Source organism: Scyliorhinus torazame, chromosome 13 (genome assembly GCF_047496885.1).
Source record: "Scyliorhinus torazame isolate Kashiwa2021f chromosome 13, sScyTor2.1, whole genome shotgun sequence".
Classification (NCBI taxonomy): Eukaryota; Metazoa; Chordata; class Chondrichthyes; order Carcharhiniformes; family Scyliorhinidae; genus Scyliorhinus; species Scyliorhinus torazame.
In genome coordinates, this window is record NC_092719.1 from 224106667 (window position 1) to 224121588 (window position 14922).

The window sequence follows — 14922 nt, forward strand, 5'->3', positions numbered from 1 at the left end:
TTTACTCTGTATCTAACCCCGTGCTGTACCTGTCCTGGGAGTGTTTGATATGAACAGTGTAGAGGGAGCTTTACTCTGTATCTAGCCCCGTGTTGTACCTGTCCTGGGAGTGTTTGACGGGGACAGTGTAGGGGGAGCTTTACTCTGTATCTAACCCCGTGCTGTACCTGGACTGGGAGTGTTTGATGGGGACAATGTAGAGGGAGCTTTGCTCTGTATCTAACCCCGTGCTGTACCTGTCCTGGGAGTGTTTGATGTGAACAGCGTAGAGGGAGCTCTACTCTGTATCTAACCCCGTGCTGTACCTGTCCTGGGAGTGTTTGACAGGGACAGTGTAGAGGGAGCTTTACTCTGTATCTAACCCCGTGCTGTACCTGTCCTGGGAGTGTTTGATGGGGACAGTGTAGAGGGAGCTTTACTCTGTATCTAACCCTGTGCTGTACCTGTCCTGGGAGTGTTTGATGGGGACAGTGTAGAGGGAGCTTTACTCTGTATCTAACCCCGTGCTGTACCTGTCCTGGGAGTGTTTGACGGGGACAGTGTAGAGGGAGCTTTACTCTGTATCTAACCCCGTGCTGTACCTGTCCTGGGAGTGTTTAATGGGGACAGTATAGAGGGAGCTTTACTCTGTATCTAACCCCGTGCTGTACCTGTCCTGGGAGTGTTTGATGGGACAGTATAGAGGGAGCTTTACTCTGTATCTAACCCCGTGCTGTACCTGTCCTGGGAGTGTTTGATGGGACAGTATAGAGGGAGCTTTACTCTGTATCTAACCCCGAGCCGTACCTGTCCTGGGAGTGTTTGATGGGGGCAGTGTAGAGGGAGCTTTACTCTGTATCTAACCCCGTGCTGTACCTGTCCTGGGAGTGTTTAATGGGGACAGTATAGAGGGAGCTTTACTCTGTATCTAACCCTGTGCTGTACCTGTCCTGGGAGTGTTTGATGGGGACAGTGTAGAGGGATTTTTACTCTGTATCTAACCCCGTGCTGTACCTGCCCTGGGAGTGTTTAATGGGGACAGTATAGAGGGAGCTTTACTCTGTATCTAACCCCGTGCTGTACCTGTCCTGGGAATGTTTGATGGGGACAGTGTAGAGGGAGCTTTACTCTGTATCTAACCCCATGCTGTACCTGTACTGGGAGTGTTTGATGGGGACAGTGTAGAGGGAGCTTTACTCTGTATCTAACCCCGAGCCGTACCTGTCCTGGGAGTGTTTGATGGGGACAGTGTAGAGGGCGGTTTACTCTGTATCTAACCCCATGCTGTACCTGCCCTGGGAGTGTTTAATGGGGACAGTATAGAGGGAGCTTTACTCTGTATCTAACCCCGTGCTGTACCTGTCCTGGGAATGTTTGATGGGGACAGTGTAGAGGGAGCTTTACTCTGTATCTAACCCCATGCTGTACCTGTACTGGGAGTGTTTGATGGGGACAGTGTAGAGGGAGCTTTACTCTGTATCTAACCCCGAGCCGTACCTGTCCTGGGAGTGTTTGATGGGGACAGTGTAGAGGGAGCTTTACTCTGTATCTAACCCTGAGCCGGACCTGTCCTGGGAGTGTTTGGTTCATATCTTGACCAATACAAGCAGATAATTGATACAATTGGGCGGGAATGGCTGTACCTCTCGTGACTTTGACCTTCCACGATGGGTCACTTTTGAGAGCAGAGAGCTTTTTCACGTTGGCCAGATGTTCTGCCTCCGCATCTTCCTCTGGTACTTCATGTACCTTTTGTGCGCTGCCAAATTTTGTATTAACACGAGCTGCATATGTGCTCTTGTCGTGAATCTTCAGTTTTTTTTGTTCCTTTTGTTCCTTGAGGGCAGAAGCAAAGGGGAGAGAAGGTGATGATGACAGAGGACGAGTTGATTATTTAATTCATAACTTCTGTAGGCCCCACAAGACAAGTTATAACATTGTGAAATGACACAGGGCATTGAACCCCTTCTGACCGGCTGTTCTTGGTTGAGTTATTCACTGGAGAGCATTCAGAATGTCAGATGTTCTCGGTCCAGGAATCGGACAATGAACCCTCAAATTCAAATTTGTACTAAGCTTTAAACTCAATCTAAACCGACCACTGAAATTCGACTCTGATTAGAAAATAAGAGATCCTACACATATGTACATAGAAACATACATAGAAAATAGAAGCAGGAGGAGGCCATTCGGCCCCTCGAGCCTGCTCCCCCATTCATTATGATCAAGGTTGATCATCAGGTTCAATACCCTGATCCTGCCTTCCCCCCATATCCCTGGATCTCTTTATCCCCAAGAGTTTTATCTAACTCCTTGAAATTACACAACGTTTTCACCGCAACTACTTTCTGTGGAGTGAATTCCACAGATTCTCCGCTCTCTGGGTGAAGAAATGTCTCCTCACCTCGGTCCTAAAAGGTTTACCCCTTATCCTTAAACTATGACCCCTAGTTCTGGACTCCCCCACCATCGGGAACATTCTTTCTGAATCTACCCTGTCTAATCCTGTTAGAATTTGACAAGTTTCTATGAGATCCCCCCTCACTCTCCTAAACTCCAATTAATATAATCCTAACTGACTTAGTCTCTCATCTGACAGTCCCGCCATCCCAGGAATCAGCTGGGTAAACCTTCGCTGCTCTCCCTCCACAGCAAGAACATCCTTCCTCAGATAAGGACACCAAAACTGCCCACAACACTCCAGGTGTGGCCTCACCAATGCCCGATACAATTGCAGTAAAACATCCCTATTCCTATACTCCAATCCTCTCGTTATCAAGGCCAACATACCATTTGCTTTCTTTACTGCCTGCTGTACCTGCGCACTTACTTTCAGCAACTGATGCACGAGGACACCAAGGTCTCGCTGAGTATCCGCCTCTCTCAATTTACACCCATTCAAATAATAATCTGCCTTCCAAAGTGGATAACCTAACATTTATCCACATTATACTGCATCTGCCATACATGTGCTCATTCACTCAGCCTGTCCAAATCCTGCTGAAGCATCTCTGCATCCTCCTCACAGCTCACCCTCCCACCCAACTTGTATCAACTGCAAATTTGGTGATAATACATTTAGTTCCCTCGTCCAAATCATTAAATATAATGTGAACAGTTGGGGTCCCAGCACCGATCCCTGCGGTACCCGAGTCACTGCCTGCCAAGCGGAAAAAGACCCAATTATTCCCATTTTTGCTTCCTGTCTGCTAACCAGCTTTCTATCCATCTCAAGACACTACCCACGATCCCATGTGCTTTAACTTTACCGAGTAATCTGCTGTACGATACCTTGCTGAGGCCATGATCGCCCAATGCCTTTCTAAAACAAACAGTGGAGCTTTGCAGTCTGCCCATTTAGTTCCATTTTACCTTCCGTTCTGCCGATTGTAGGTACAGATTCCCCGACATGTTTTCAGAATGATCTTTGCAGGTGTCAAGGCAAGGTGTTTAAGCTTTTCCTTAAACACAACATCTGGGACCAGAGAAACCACTGTCCCTGTACCCAGATTCATATATATTGATTGGCCATCCAGCAGCCGTCTTACCCTGTAACCCTGTGAACTAACTGACACTGACAAGATGTGGAGGGGCCTTTTCTATCAGACTCGGTGTCACTCTGACCTTCTCATTCCTGCTGAGATCCTTCTTCTTCTTGTTATGTCAGACGGCAAGTTTATGTTTCTGTAGAGCAGCTCTGGGTCACTGTCCGTGTGGAGTTTGCACATTCTCCCCGTGTTTGCGTGGGTTTCACCCCCACAACCCAAAGATGTGCTGGTTAGGTGGATTGGCCGCGCTAAATTTCCCCTTAATTGGAAAACAAAATAATTGGATACTCTAAATTGAAAAAAAAAAGGTTTATTTTTCTCTGGTTTGCCTCTCAGACTCTGTGCTTGTTTTTTGTTTTGACAAGCGTGCTGAATGTGTCCCTTACTGCCACGCTGACGACATTCAAAGTTTCTGCACCAAACAATTAGATGGGTGGTGACCAGGCTTTTCGCAGTGGGCCACTCTCGGCAGCTGGCTATCTTGTGTGCATGCTCCACTGTCATGCTGGGCAGTCGAGTTGATGCATTCAGCCGCTCTGCTTTTGCAACCAGCTCCATGGAGACTGCAATCTCTCTGGCTTTCTGCAGGGTGAGGTTAGCCTCTGTCAGGAGGCGTTTCTGCACTGCTTCACTCTGAAGGCCACAGACCAACCTGTCATGGAGGGTATCATTCAGTACTTAGACCATAAGATCTTAAGATACAGGAGCAGAATTAGACCACTCGGCCCATCGCGTCTGCTCCGCCATTCAATCATGGCTGATATTTTCTCATCCCCATTCTCCTGCCTTCTCCCCATAACTCCTGATCCCCTAATCGAGAACCTATCATCTATCTCTGTCTTAAAGACACTCAGTGATTTGGCCAACACAGCCTTCTGCGGCAAAGAGTTCCACAGATTCTGTTCAAGAAGGGTAGCAAGGATAATCCAGGGAACTACAGGCCGGTGAGCCTTACTTCAGTGGTAGGGAAATTACTGGAGATTATTAGTGAGAGGCAGCATGGTTTTGTGAAGGGGAGGTTGTGTCTCACTAACTTGATAGAGTTTTTCGAGGAGGTCACTAAGATGATGGATGCAGGTCGGGCAGTGGATGTTGTCTATATGGACTTCAGTAAGGTCTTTGACAAGGTCCCTCATGGTAGACTAGTACAAAAGGTGAAGTCACACGGGATCAGGGGGGAGCTGGCAAGGTGGATACAGAACTGGCTAGGCCATAAAAGGCAGAGAGTAGCAATGGAAGGATGCTTTTCTAATTGGAGGGCTGTGACCAGTGGTGTTCCACAGGGATCAGTGCTGGGACCTTTGCTCTTTGTAGTATATATAAATGATTTGGAGGAAAATGTAACTGGTCTGATTAGTAAGTTTGCAGACGACACAAAGGTTGGTGGAATTGCGGATAGCGATGAGGACTGTCTGAGGATACAGCAGGATTTAGATTGTCTGGAGACTTGGGCGGAGAGATGGCAGATGGAGTTTAACCTGGACAAATGTGAGGTAATGCATTTTGGAAGGGCTAATGCAGGTAGGGAATATACAGTGAATGGTAGAACCCTCAAGAGTATTGAAAGTCAAAGAGATCTAGGAGTACAGGTCCACAGATCACTGAAAGGGGCTACACAGGTGGAGAAGGTAGTCAAGAAGGCATACGGCATGCTTGCCTTCATTGGCCGGGGCATTGAGTATAAGAATTGGCAAGTCATGTTGCAGCTGTATAGAACCTTAGTTAGGCCACACTTGGAGTATAGTGTTCAATTCTGGTCGCCACACTACCAGAAGGATGTGGAGGCTTTAGAGAGGGTGCAGAAGAGATTTACCAGAATGTTGCCTGGTATGGAGGGCATAAGCTATGAGGAGCGATTGAATAAACTCGGTTTGTTCTCACTGGAACGAAGGAGGTTGAGGGGCGACCTGATAGAGGTATACAAAATTATGAGGGGCATAGACAGAGTGGATAGTCAGAGGCTTTTCCCCAGGGTAGAGGGGTCAATTACTAGGGGGCATAGGTTTAAGGTGAGAGGGGCAAAGTTTAGAGTAGATGTACGAGGCAAGTTTTTTACGCAGAGGGTAGTGGGTGCCTGGAACTCACTACCGGAGGAGGTAGTGGAGGCAGGGACGATAGGGACATTTAAGGGGCATCTTGACAAATATATGAATAGGATGGGAATAGAAGGATACGGACCCAGGAAGTGTAGAAGATTGTAGTTTAGTCGGGCAGTATGGTCGGCACGGGCTTGGAGGGCCGAAGGGCCTGTTCCTGTGCTGTACATTTCTTTGTTCTTTGTTCTTTGTTCACCCTCCGGCTGAAGAAATTCCTCCTCATCTCTCTTTTAAAAGATCGTCCCTTTAGTCTAAGATTGTGTCCTCTGCTTCTAGTTTTTCCTACAAGTGGAAACATTCTCTCCACGTCCACTCTATCCAGGCCTCGCAGTATCCTGTAAGTTTCAATAGGATCCCTCCTCATCCTTCTGAACTCCAACGAGTACAGACCCAGAGTCATCAAACGTTCCTCATACGACAAGTTCTTAATTCCTGAATTCACTGAATTCACAATGTTCAGTGAGCTTTTTGAATATTGCAACACATTGTGCAACAGTTTTTCTCTCTTCTTGGGTGTCTTTTGTGAAATTAAATCTTTCTGCTCTGACAAGTGGCTGGGGGCGGGGGCGGGGCGGGGGGGAGGGAGGTAGAATGCATCTCCAGGACTTTTACAATGTCCTCATATGATTTGGTGCCAGGTTTGTCAGGCTGGGCTTCTTGATAAGGTTTCTGTGCCAATCACACTGAAAAACGCTGCCACCTCTCTATCATTTGCAATTGCATTTGAAAGGACAAAAAGTTGGTAATGTTCAGTGTAGGAGCTCCATTTTTCAATAGTCTCATCAAAATAGCCCAGAAGATCTGGGAAGCGTGGATATCTTCTGCCTTTTATTTTATCTCCTTTGTCCGGTGCTGTGTTGCCGTTTTAAATGCAGCAGGTCTCTGAAAGAGCACGTGGCCTAGGTCCATGCCCCCACTCTATCCCCGTAACCCTACCTAACCTTTTGGAAACTGAGGGACAATTTATCATGGCCAGTCCACCTAACCGATACATCTTTGGACTGTGGAAGGAAACTGGAGCACCCGGAGGAAACCCACGCACACACGGTGAGAATGAACAAACTCCACATAGACAGTGACCCGAGGCTGGAATTGAACCGGGTCCCTGGCGCTGTGAGGCAGCAGTGCTAACCACTGTGCCACCATGTCGTTTAGCACAGGGCTAAAGAGCTGGCTTTTAAAGCAGACCAAGACAGGCCAGCAGCACGGTTCAATTCCCGTACCAGCCTCCCCGAACAGGCGCCGGAATGTGGCGACTAGGGGCTTTTCACAGTAACTTCATTTGAAGCCTACTCGTGACAATAAGCAATTTTCATTCATTTTCATTTCATTTCCTCCTGCAGGATGTTTGAGGTGAGGGATGCAGTTAGTGTCCCTGCTGATTTTACCTGCAGGAAGTGCTGCCATCTCCAGCTCCTCCAAGACCGAGTTAGGGAACTGGAGCTGGAGTTGGAAGAACTTCGGATCATTCGGGAGGCAGAAGGGGTCATAGATAGAAGCTTCAGGGAATTAGTTACACCAAAGATTGGAGATAGGTGGGTAACTGTAAGAGGGACTGGGAAAAAGCAGTCAGTGCAGGGATCCCCTGCGGTCGTTCCCCTGAGAAACAAGTATACCGCTTTGGATACTTGTGGGGGGGGGGGACTTACCAGGGGTAAGCCATGGGGTACGGGCCTCTGAGAGACTCACGTTTGGTATGTTGCCTCCCAGGTGCAAGGGTACGTGATGTCTCGGATCGTGTTTTCCGGGTCCTTAGGGGGGAGGGGGAGCAGCCCCAAGTCGTGGTCCACATTGGCACTAACGACATAGGTAGGAAAGGGGACAAGGATGTCAGGCAGGCTTTCAGGGAGCTAGGATGGAAGCTCAGAACTAGAACAAACAGAGTTGTTATCTCTGGGTTGTTGCCCGTGCCACGTGATAGTGAGATGAGGAATAGGGAGAGAGAGCATTTAAACACGTGGCTACAGGGATGGTGCAGGCGGGAGGGATTCAGATTTCTGGATAACTGGGGCTCTTTCTGGGGAAGGTGGGACCTCTACAGACAGGATGGTCTACATCTGAACCTGAGGGGCACAAATATCCTGGGGGGGAGATTTGTTAGTGCTCTTTGGGGGGGTTTAAACTAATGCAGCAGGGGCATGGGAACCTGGATTGTAGTTTTAGGGTAAGGGAGAATGAGAGTATAGAGGTCAGGAGCACAGATTTGACGTCGCAGGAGGGGGCCAGTGTTCAGGTAGGTGGTTTGAAGTGTGTCTACTTCAATGCCAGGAGTATACGAAACAAGGTAGGGGAACTGGCAGCATGGGTTGGTACCTGGGACTTCGATGTTGTGGCCATTTCGGAGACATGGATAGTGCAGGGACAGGAATGGATGTTGCAGGTTCCGGGGTTTAGGTGTTTTAGTAAGCTCAGAGAAGGAGGCAAAAGAGGGGGAGGTGTGGCGCTGCTAGTCAAGAGCAGTATTACGGTGGCGGAGAGGATGCTAGATGGGGACTCTTCTTCCGAGGTAGTATGGGCTGAAGTTAGAAACAGGAAAGGAGAGGTCAACCTGTTGGGAGTTTTTTATAGGCCTCCTAATAGTTCTAGGGATGTAGAGGAAAGGATGGCGAAGATGATTCTGGATATGAGCGAAAGTAACAGGGTAGTTATTATGGGAGACTTTAACTTTCCAAATATTGACTGGAAAAGATATAGTTCGAGTACAATAGATGGGTTGTTTTTTGTACAGTGTGTGCAGGAGGGTTTCCTGAAACAATATGTTGACAGGCCAACAAGAGGCGAGGCCACGTTGGATTTGGTTTTGGGTAATGAACCAGGCCAGGTGTTGGATTTGGAGGTAGGAGAGCACTTTGGGGACAGTGACCACAATTCGGTGACGTTTACGTTAATGATGGAAAGGGATAAGTATACACCGCAGGGCAAGAGTTATAGCTGGGGGAAGGGCAATTATGATGCCATTAGACGTGACTTGGGGGGGATAAGGTGGAGAAGTAGGCTGCAAGTGTTGGGCACACTGGATAAGTGGGGCTTGTTCAAGGATCAGCTACTGCGTGTTCTTGATAAGTATGTACCGGTCAGGCAGGGAGGAAGGCGTCGAGCGAGGGAACCGTGGTTTACCAAAGAAGTGGAATCTCTTGTTAAGAGGAAGAAGGAGGCCTATGTGAAGATGAAGTGTGAAGTTTCGGCTGGGGCGATGGATAGTTACAAGGTAGCGAGGAAGGATCTAAAGAGAGAGCTAAGACGAGCAAGGAGGGGACATGAGAAGTATTTGGCAGGAAGGATCAAGGAAAACCCAAAAGCTTTCTATAGGTATGTCAGGAATAAGCGAATGACTAGGGAAAGAGTAGGACCAGTCAAGGACAGGGATGGGAAATTGTGTGTGGAGTCTGAAGAGATAGGCGAGATACTAAATGAATATTTTTCGTCAGTATTCACTCAGGAAAAAGATAATGTTGTGGAGGAGAATGCTGAGCCCCAGGCTAATAGAATAGATGGCATTGAGGTACGTAGGGAAGAGATGTTGGCAATTCTGGACAGGCTGAAAATAGATAAGTCCCCGGGACCTGATGGGATTTATCCTAGGATTCTCTGGGAGGCCAGGGAAGAGATTGCTGGACCTTTGGCTTTGATTTTTATGTCATCATTGGCTACAGGAGTAGTGCCAGAGGACTGGAGGACAGCAAATGTGGTCCCTTTGTTCAAAAAGGGGAGCAGAGACAACCCCGGCAACTATAGACCGGTGAGCCTCACGTCTGTATTGGGTAAAGTCTTGGAGGGATTATAAGAGACAAGATTTATAATCATCTAGATAGGAATAATATGATCAGGGATAGTCAGCATGGCTTTGTGAAGGGTAGGTCATGCCTCACAAACCTTATTGAGTTCTTTGAGAAGGTGACTGAACAGGTAGACGAGGGTAGAGCAGTTGATGTGGTGTATATGGATTTCAGCAAAGCGTTTGATAAGGTTCCCCACGGTAGGCTATTGCAAAAAATACGGAGGCTGGGGATTGAGGGTGATTTAGAGATGTGGATCAGAAATTGGCTAGCTGAAAGAAGACAGAGGGTGGTGGTTGATGGGAAATGTTCAGAATGGAGTACAGTCACAAGTGGAGTACCACAAGGATCTGTTCTGGGGCCGTTGCTGTTTGTCATTTTTATCAATGACCTAGAGGAAGGCGCAGAAGGGTGGGTGAGTAAATTTGCAGACGATACTAAAGTCGGTGGTGTTGTCGATAGTGTGGAAGGATGTAGCAGGTTACAGAGGGATATAGATAAGCTGCAGAGCTGGGCTGAGAGGTGGCAAATGGAGTTTAATGTAGAGAAGTGTGAGGTGATTCACTTTAGAACATAGAACATAGAACAATACAGCGCAGTACAGGCCCTTCGGCCCACGATGTTGCACCGAAACAAAAGCCATCTAACCTACACTATACCATTATCATCCATATGTTTATCCAATAAACTTTTAAATGCCCTCAATGTTGGCGAGTTCACTACTGTAGCAGGTAGGGCATTCCACGGCCTCACTACTCTTTGCGTAAAGAACCTACCCCTGACCTCTGTCCTATATCTATTACCCCTCAGTTTAAGGCTATGTCCCCTCGTGCTAGCCATTTCCATCCGCGGGAGAAGGCTCTCACTGTCCACCCTATCTAACCCTCTGATCATTTTGTATGCCTCTATTAAGTCTCCTCTTAACCTTCTTTTCTCTAACGAAAACAACCTCAAGTCCATCAGCCTTTCCTCATAAGATTTTCCCTCCATACCAGGCAACATCCTGGTAAATCTCCTCTGCACCCGTTCCAAAGCCTCCACGTCCTTCCTATAATGCGGTGACCAGAACTGTACGCAATACTCCAAATGCGGCCGTACCAGAGTTCTGTACAGCTGCAACATGACCTCCCGACTCCGGAACTCAATCCCTCTACCAATAAAGGCCAACACTCCATAGGCCTTCTTCACCACCCTATCAACCTGGGTGGCAACTTTCAGGGATCTATGTACATGGACACCGAGATCCCTCTGCTCATCCACACTTTCAAGAACTTTTCCATTCGCCAAATATTCCACATTCCTGTTTTTCCTTCCAAAGTGAATCACCTCACACTTCTCTACATTAAACTCCATTTGCCACCTCTCAGCCCAGCACTGCAGCTTATCTATATCCCTCTGTAACCTGCTACTTCCTTCCACACTATCGACAACACCACCGACTTTAGTATCGTCTGCAAATTTACTCACCCACCCTTCTGCGCCTTCCTCTAGGTCATTGATAAAAATGACAAACAGCAACGGCCCCAGAACAGATCCTTGTGGTACTCCACTTGTGACAGAACTCCATTCTGAACATTTCCCATCAACCACCACCCTCTGTCTTCTTTCAGCTAGCCAATTTCTGATCCACATCTCTAAATCCCCCTCAATCCCCAGCCTCCGTATTTTCTGCAATAGCCTACCGTGGGGAAGGAATGTCACTTTGTCTGTCACTTTGGAAGGAATAACAGGAATGCGGAATATTTGGCTAATGGTAAAGTTCTTGAAAGTGTGGATGAGCAGAGGGATCTAGGTGTCCATGTACATAGATCCCTGAAAGTTGCCACCCAGGTTGATAGGGTTGTGAAGAAGGCCTATGGAGTGTTGGCCTTTATTGGTAGAGGGATTGAGTTCCGGAGTCGGGAGGTCATGTTGCAGCTGTACAGAACTCTGGTACGGCTGCATTTGGAGTATTGCGTACAGTTCTGGTCACCGCATTATAGGAAGGACGTGGAGGCTTTGGAGCGGGTGCAGAGGAGATTTACCAGGATGTTGCCTGGTATGGAGGGAAAATCTTATGAGGAAAGGCTGATGGACTTGAGGTTGTTTTCGTTGGAGAGAAGAAGGTTAAGAGGAGACTTAATAGAGGCATACAAAATGATCAGGGGGTTGGATAGGGTGGACAGCGAGAGCCTTCTCCCGCGGATGGATATGGCTGGCACGAGGGGACATAGCTTTAAACTGAGGGGTAATAGATATAGGACAGAGGTCAGAGGTAGGTTCTTTACGCAAAGAGTAGTGAGGCCGTGGAATGCCCTACCTGCTACAGTAGTGAACTCGCCAACATTGAGGGCATTTAAAAGTTTATTGGATAAACATATGGATGATAATGGCATAGTGTAGGTTAGATGGCTTTTGTTTCGGTGCAACATCGTGGGCCGAAGGGCCTGTACTGCGCTGTATTGTTCTATGTTCTATGTTCTATTTCATTAAAGGTTCCTGGGCTTTGGGGTGATCCAATTCGGACCTGTTTTTTTCCATTAATTTCTGTTTACTAGCTCTTATCTGTTATTATTATTACTATTTTAGTGCCAAGGGATGGTTTTAACTTAAAGTAGCAGAACCTCTGATTGTCGTTTTCCTTTTTTTCCAGATCTTCTGAACAGCTGCAATTTTTGTTTTGTTTACTCTGCAGTTTCCTTTTATTTCTAAAGTCTGCAGGATTCTTTTCACTCCAAACTCTGCAGATTCCTGTACTTAACTGCCAGTCTTTATCTGCAGTGCAGGACAAATCCAATATGCGGTTCATTTGAAAAATAAAATTTCCCTTACTCTTGTTCCACTTTTCGAGTGGCACTACTGCAAAAGTCCATCATCCTCATCGCCAGATTGTTATGTTTTGGTCCTGATACCTTTCAAGGTCAATCAGTACGCACGTAGACTCAGGATCTTATAGACATTGTAACCATTGTTTATTGCTACAGCAGTCAACAAGAAAACATGGAGCCTGCTATCCCATAATGCACTGGCTTGCAAAGTACAGAGAATACAGAATAGGAAGGGCACAGAATGTACTCTAGAGGGGAACTTCAAAGTCTGTCACTAAGAGTGGCCTGGCAGCACCACTACTGACTAAACTGGACGATCTGAAAGACACATCTGCCAGGCTGGGTCTGTGTCAAGTACTGAAGGAACCATCAAGAGGAAAAAGCTTTCTTGAACACCCCCTCATCAATCTACCTGTCGCAAATGCATCTGCATTAGTTTGGGATTGATACAGGGCTACGAGGAGAGAGTGGGGCAACGGGATTAGTTTGGGATTGATACAGGGCTACGGGGAGAGAGTGGGGCAGTGGGATTAGTTTGGGATTGATACAGGGCTACGGGGAGAGAGTGGGGCAGTGGGATTAGTTTGGGATTGATACATGGCTATGGGGAGAGAACGGGGCAGTGGGATTACTTTGGGATTGACACAGGGCTACGGGGAGAGAGTGGGGCAGTGGGATTAGTTTGAGATTGATACAGGGCTATGGGGAGAGAGTGGGGCAGTGGGATTAGTTTGGGATTGATACAGGGCTATGGGGAGAGAGTGGGACAGTGGGATTACTTTGGGATTGATACAGGGCTACGGGGAGAGAGTGGGACAGTGGGATTAGTTTGGGATTGATACATGGCTATGGGGAGAGAGTGGGACAGTGGGATTACTTTGGGATTGATACAGGGCTACGGGGAGAGAGTGGGTCAGTGGGATTAGTTTGAGATTGATACAGGGCTATGGGGAGAGAGTGGGTCAGTGGGATTAGTTTGAGATTGATACAGGGCTATGGGGAGAGAGTGGGACAGTGGGACTAGTTTGGGGATTGATACAGGGCTATGGGGAGAGAGTGGGACAGTGGGACTAGTTTGGGGATTGATACAGGGCTATGGGGAGAGAGCGGGGCAGTGGGACTAGTTTGGGATTGATACAGGGCTATGGGGAGAGACCAGGGCAGTGGGATTACTTTGGGATTGATACAGAGCTATGAGGAGAGAGTGGGGCAGTGGGATAAAATTTGGGATTGATTCAGGGCTATGGGGAGAAAGCGGGACAGTGGGATCAGTTTGGGATTGATTCAGGGCTACGAGGAGAGAGTGGGACAATGGAATTAGTTTGGGATTGATACAGGACTATGGGGAGAGAGTGGGACAATGAAATTAGTTTGGGATTGATATAGGGCTCTGGGGAGAGAGGACAGTGGGATTAGTTTGAGATTGATACAGGGCTATGGGGAGAGAGTGGGACAGTGGGACAAGTTTGGGGATTGATACAGGGCTATGGGGAGAGAGAGAGATTAATTTGATATTGTTTCCGGATTCTGGTGGGAAAGGGCGGGACAATGGGATTAGTTGTGATGTGCCATCAATGAACACACGACGAGTGGTGAACGTAACTGAGGCTTTAATAAACGAAACAGCCTCCTGGCCTCTGATCCCGAACTGGATCAGAGGCGGAGACCAGCCACCTTTATACCGGGCCTGAGGGGAGGCGGAGCCAGCCACCTTTATACCGAGCCCGAGGGGAGACGGAGACCAGCCACCTTTATACCGGGCCCGAGGGGAGACGGAGCCAGCCACCTTTATACCGAGCCCGAGGGGAGGCGGAGCCCTCGGGCAGTGGTTTACCACATTACATATAATACAGTGGCCATTTACCACAATACACATATTATACACTATAGGGCAGCACGGTGGCACAGTGGGTTAGCCCTGCAGCCTCACGGCGCGAGGTCCCAGGTTCAATCCCGGCTCTGGGTCACTGTCCATGTGGAGTTTGCACATTCTCCCCGTGTTTGCGTGGGTTTCGTCCCCACAACCCAAAGGTGCGCAGGGTAGGTGGATTGGCCGCACTAAATTGCCCCTTAATTGGAAAACAAATGAATTGGGTACACTAAATTTTTTTTAAAAAAAATATTATACACGACAGTGGTTTACCACAGTTTGGTAGTGATCTAATTGAGACGGGAGGTGTGCACTGTCTGTCTCTATTTCCACTACCCCACAGGTCAAAACATTTATTTAAATGATTTCTTGCTGGATATACCAGAGCTCTTTAAGGGACAGTGTCTTAAAAAATGAATTCCTCCTCAATGTTGTTAGTTCTGAAGATGGGCCACTTTCCATGACTGAGGTGTTTACCACTCGAATAGAGAGACAGTGCAGAAACATTGGACCAGATCACCGACTCCTGCATATTAGTTTAACCATTAAGGATGAAAATATTACCCTTTTCCTCCGCTCCCGCTCAATATCCCGAAGGACAAAGATATCACAATCGCGGGGTATCTTGAAAGGATTGTGCCTCTGACTCCGCATCACAGAACATGCTATGGAGAAGAATCAAAATATTTTGCTTCAGTTAGGACGTTATTTATGTCAGTTTTTTGTTCAAACCTTTCCATTGCAACAATGAAAGAAATAATGTGCATTTCGCCAGCACTTTTCCCCAATCTCACAATATCCCGAGCACTTCAGCACCAAAGTGAAGTGAACCATGTTTTGGTGAAG

The 14922-nt window shown here is 47.5% G+C and overlaps 1 protein-coding gene across 1 annotated transcript in view; it reads right to left on the minus strand.

Moving 5' to 3' along the window:
* The window catches only part of cfap100 (cilia and flagella associated protein 100), a 163843-nt gene that overhangs the window by 76779 nt on the left and 72142 nt on the right, over positions 1 to 14922 (minus strand). The window contains exons 4-5 of the mRNA XM_072473099.1: positions 14641 to 14741; positions 1623 to 1815 (exon numbers count right to left, since the gene is read on the minus strand). Of these exons, the coding sequence (XP_072329200.1) occupies positions 1623 to 1815; positions 14641 to 14741 (294 nt within the window). The remainder of the gene's footprint in view (positions 1 to 1622; positions 1816 to 14640; positions 14742 to 14922) is intronic.